The 5,308-nt window shown below is 38.3% G+C and overlaps 1 protein-coding gene across 1 annotated transcript; it reads right to left on the bottom strand.

Annotated features, from left to right (window-relative positions):
- Positions 1–233: 233 nt before the first annotated feature.
- Positions 234–4,598, bottom strand: LOC149192698 (asparagine synthetase [glutamine-hydrolyzing] 3-like). The gene is made up of 14 exons (XM_089406446.1): positions 4,419–4,598; positions 4,052–4,190; positions 3,855–3,950; positions 3,026–3,167; positions 2,811–2,906; positions 2,609–2,706; positions 2,315–2,476; positions 2,007–2,087; positions 1,682–1,903; positions 1,462–1,596; positions 1,289–1,369; positions 1,063–1,149; positions 861–968; positions 234–765 (listed from the first exon to the last, which is right to left on the bottom strand). Exons 1-14 carry the CDS (start codon positions 4,496–4,498, stop codon positions 520–522), a joined length of 1,773 nt encoding a protein of 590 aa, XP_089262572.1. The 5' UTR covers positions 4,499–4,598; the 3' UTR covers positions 234–519.
- Positions 4,599–5,308: the final 710 nt, after the last annotated feature.

Raw genomic sequence — 5,308 nt, 5'->3', positions numbered from 1 at the left:
TTTTATGATAGAAATATATCAAAAAAGTCTAAAACACTTCAAATTATGAATTTTGACAACTTTTATTTAGATGTACAAAAATCCCAACCAAAATTTTCAAAATATACACTACGGCATTATAATATCACACATTCACTTTACATAATTTTTACACTACGGCATTATAATATCACACATTCACTTTGAACCCATCCAAATAAAACCGTTCTTTAAATATCACAAACAAAGTGCTGCGACATTGAAATCTTTGAAAAACCAGCCATAATTTTTACACTACGGCATTATAATATCACACATTCACTTTGAACCCATCCAAATAAAACCGTTCTTTAAATATCACAAAGTGCTGTCACAAAGTGCTGCGACATTGAAATCTTTGAAAAACCAGCCAATGGAAATACAGTAATCACAAGCTCTCACTTTGATGTACGACAGAGACATACTCTTCCCCAACCATTTCTGTGTACAGATTATTACATAGTAACGTGGCTACCCTAGTCGATACGAATACTTTACAATTCAACCTTTGATCAGCACTTCGCGGGCGTCTACACTCTCTTCCCTTCCTGGCATCTTGCTGAATGTATCGACGTTACCATTGCCGGTGCCATCATTAGCACCTGCGTTGTACGCGGAGGCATGGACGCCTAGAGCGGCCCTGCCGGAGGGGTCCAGATTGTGAGCCCACGCAGCATCCCATTCCACTGCCTTTGCGGTGCTACAAGCCACGCTTGGCCCGCCCGGGACCGTCAACCGTGCCGCGTTCTGCAAATTACAACATTCAATCCATAAACCAACCATTAGAATTTTAGGGTTACAAAAACAGCTAAGCTAGATACTCATTCCTCAATCCTAGTTACCTGAGGATAGAATCTTTCAAATATCATCCTGTAGTAGTACGCCTCCTTTGTAGTTGGAGTATTATGGGGGAATATGTATTTCGCATTACGCAGCATCGTATCTGTCACCTGCACAGTATAAAACCAGAACAAATAATTAGTTTACTTTGCTAATTTATTCGATTAGGCCAAAACCAAAGAGAAAGCTATATCGTTCACAGACATGCTCTGCCGCATGTGATTTCAAGCCATCAATCCAGCTGTAGCCAACCCCATCGCTGAATTGCTCCTTCTGTCTGTACAGAATGTGCTGCAATACCACGACAAATTAACCCAGTGGTGTTAGAATTCAAATTCTTTATGCAACCTGGAATTTAGAAGGAATAAAACTCAGATCGGGAATGAGAGTTTTATCGCAACGAAATAAGATAGTAGGATGAGAGTGGAACCTTGGGAAGATAAGGATTCTGCTCGTCGTCGAATGCCCTCCGCAAGACCCACTTCTCAATGCGCCCAATGTCAGGCTTTACCTGTCAAATATTACACAGCCATACCGATTGCTGTAAATATTACTGCCACGTCAACAAATTCCAGATTAGAGTTAGTTGATGAAGATGCTTACCATCTTCCACTCGGGATCAATGTCCATGGCAACATTGACGAATTCCTTATCTAGAAATGGCACACGCGCCTCCACACCCCATGCAGATGTGGACTTATTTGCCCTCAAGCAATCATACATGTGAAGGGCCTTTATCTGCATCAAATCATACATTCGATTAATTATCGCTAGCTAATCTCTGAATCCCTATGTATGATCTACAAGGCTTCTAGCTAGTCACCTTACGACATGTTTCCTGGTGGAATTCCTCTTTGTTAGGAGCCTTGTGGAAGTACAAATAGCCACCAAATATCTCATCTGATCCTTCTCCAGAGAGAACCATCTTCACTCCCAAGGACTTGATTTTTCGAGACATCAAGAACATGGGCGTGCTCGCTCTGATAGTTGTCACATCATATGTTTCGACATGGTATATAACGTCCTCGATTGCATCTATACCATCCTGTTACAATCACCTCAAACACAGGCAATTGTTCAGTACATTAAAAGAAAAACTTCCCTATACTTTAAAATTCGTACACAGAGATGGGTGTCCAAGGTAATACCTGCACAGTGAAATGGAATTCGTGATGAACAGTACCAAGGTACTCTGCTACCTCTTTGGCAGCCTTTAAATCTGGTGATCCCTGCTCAGACACAAAGAAACGGATTATAGAAGAGGTTTGTTTCAACCATTTTAATGGGTGGATTTTTCGTTTTTTCACTTTGAACTACTTGTAGAAATATACTCTAATCATTTTTTTTCAATAAATTAATCTGGGACTAATCGTCAATGAGCCTGCATCAACCCATTTACTTCAAATAGAAACACCGATCCGTTTTCCAAACAAGGTTCACCAATTAATGAAGAGACCTTTAATCCAACACAGAAAGAATGTAGTTTGTCTCCCCATTGTTTTCCAGCCTTGGTAGCAGCCAAATAGCGCGACGCAACAGCTGCAACTAAGGATGAGTCAAGCCCTCCTGATAACAGCACTCCAAATGGAACATCCGTCATCAGCCTTTTTATGACTGCCTGTATCATTCAAACAGATCATATCACTAATGTCACATTGAGAAAAAATCGCACCATATTTATTTTTTATAGAAGCACGTCAAGGGTAGAACCGATATGAGAAAGCAGCACAATTATGATAATGGACTATACTTTCTCAAATGCTCGTCTTAAAACCAAAGAGTCATATGGAGAAGACGGTATAACATTTTCTGAATACCAAGGTGGGTTGTACCATCTCCGTAGTCCGCCTGCAACAATCAAGTTTGAAGTCAGATATTATTATAAGTGTTGCAGAATGAGTGTTGCAGAATAAGTCATATAATTTCAGTATCACGAAGGAACCTTAATTTACCTTGTTTGCTGGAATATATATGTCCAGGAGGAAATGACTCAAAACTTTCACAGTCATCGTGCAAAGCTTTCATCTCTGACGCAAACCAAACAGATCCTGCGATCATCATGGCGGAAGCACAGATAACAACAACTCGATTACACTAGATTTCATCATGCTTTACCATAAAAGAATAAAGCAATAATAGATGAAAACCGGTGTGTAAATGCACTGACCATCAAATCCCCAACCGATGTAGAGGGGAGTGATTCCAAAAGCATCTCGAGCAGCTATGAAGCTCTGGTCACGCGTGTCATGCAAAACGAAAGAGAACATTCCATCCAACATGTTCACGAACTCCTCGCCATAGTCCTCATACTTGCAGACCACAGAGATCAATAATTTAGAAAGCAGTGGTCTATAACGCAACTTTTTGAAAGTCTTTCTGGCGGGTTTTTCCAGTCAAAATCTGGCAGGAATTTATTGGAATCGCAAGTTTGATAGCTATTTTCTGCACAATGAAAGCGTCCCAGGGGTTTTCGAGGGTGCTGAATCCAAATATGCAATTAAAAAACCATTTTAACTGCAACAAATCAAGATTTAACCTCAATTTCTTCCGCGAATTCCTCACCGGAATCTCCAAAAAGTCGCATTATAGACAACTCCATTTAGAAATAGGATTATTAAAGCTCACTTTAGATCTCAAAAGTCCATGTTCCAGTGCAGATTTTAAGAATATTTTAAAATAAGATAGTCAACCAAGTGTTAGCAAAAACAAAATCAAAATATTAAAACAGAAACTAACCATTAAGTACAGAGCTTATTTTGTGCCTTTTAGTGATATACTACTGTTTATCCCAGGAAAATGTTATAGGATTATTGAACAGATGAGACTAGGAGACTAGGAGTCATGGACAATTAGGATGTTCATCCCTTTATAAATTTTGTAGTGAAAGACACTTCTTAAATGTCTATGATATAGCTTGTGATATGTAAATACTTTTCTCTAATACCAATATTGGTTTTTTTCTTCTGGAAAAAAAGAGTACAGAGATTAGTACTCACGAGATGAGCTACAATTTCACAATCGCTTCCAGTCCGAAACTTGTGAGATTTGAGCTGTTCCCTCAATTTCTCGTGGTTATATATTTCTCCATTAACCTGCAGTGCCAGAACCTCAACTCAATAATTTGAGCAAATATTTGCATTTTTAGAGTGAAACCGAATTACATTGAGTAACCTGGCAGGAACAATGGACTTACAGTAACAACTATTTGTCTATCTTCATTGTACAAGGGTTGATCCCCAGAGGCAGGATCTACGATGGCCAACCTCTGGTGAGCAAGAAAGGAATGCCCGCTCTGATACAGTCCACTCCAGTCAGGGCCTCTATGTCGTAACCTGTCCATGAAAACAAAACAAAATGAGGCAAATTCTAGTAGTTAAACGCTATTAAAACAAATACTCGATCCCAAAGCTACAGCGATAAAGGATTATTCTTTGTACTGCAACAAAGAAATTGCCATAGTTTTGGAAACAAAAAATCTTATCTAGTTTTTACACAATTTGCCACGAATGCTCTGGGCGAACATAAATATAAAAGCATAGTGGAGTAGAGATTTATTAGACCTGCGCGAGAGCTCCAGTACCCGAACACGCTTGGCCTGCGATGCGTCCAAGCAACCGAACACTGCTAGGATTCCACACATGGTGACTAGTGACAGAAAACCGAAATTGAATGAATGGAGGGGGGCGTTACGATACTGCTGAGTATTCCCTGGATGGGATGGATTGCATCGATCGGTTCTGTGATGTTTCCAGGGAATGACGAATATTTATAGGAGGAAATGGATAAAACAGTGAGGAATGGATAACGATCGATTGTTGCCGAGCACGTTAGATTATTGACGCGGCGCGACACCGCTGGATAAGTAGGGTCACCACCTCATGGGGCGTTGGACGAGAATCTGCGTTGGATCTTCGTAAGAATCTAACCACAGTTTATGCTTTTTTAATGTCGGGGTAACATTCCATTAAACTCACCATCGCTGGTCCGAGGCCAGTGGAATGGGAGTATCAATGTCTCTTCAACTTCAGACAAATTGATAAGTTATAGGGTAGATAATGATGACGTGGGAAAGATTCGCTGTTTCATATTTTGATTGGGTTCTAACGGAGTAGAATTGTTATTTATTTATTTATTTTAATGAATAATGAAAATTTTGAATATTTATTTATTAACAATTTCAAGCTGTTTTTTTATAATCTAAAATAATTATTATATTTATTTTGTATTTTAAAAGGTTTGTAATTTTATTTTGAATAAAAAAATTATTTAATATTTAGAAATTAATTATTGGTTTTTATTAAATATTTTTTAAATGTTAAATAATTTTATTAATATTTTATATTATAATGATAAAATATATAATAAAAAATTGTATTCAATTAAACTATAGGGGCATTGTTTATGGAGGGGGTAATTTCATTTAGTTGATTTTTTTTTTGGTTATGTGTTT

The sequence above is a fragment of the Pinus tabuliformis genome, chromosome 2_2 (assembly GCF_031772625.1).
Source record: "Pinus tabuliformis cultivar Carrire ecotype Pingquan chromosome 2_2, CPIR1, whole genome shotgun sequence".
In the NCBI taxonomy this organism is placed as follows: domain Eukaryota; kingdom Viridiplantae; phylum Streptophyta; class Pinopsida; order Pinales; family Pinaceae; genus Pinus; species Pinus tabuliformis.
Note: the sequence above shows the minus strand (reverse complement) of the source record. Positions and strands in the feature narration are given on the sequence as shown.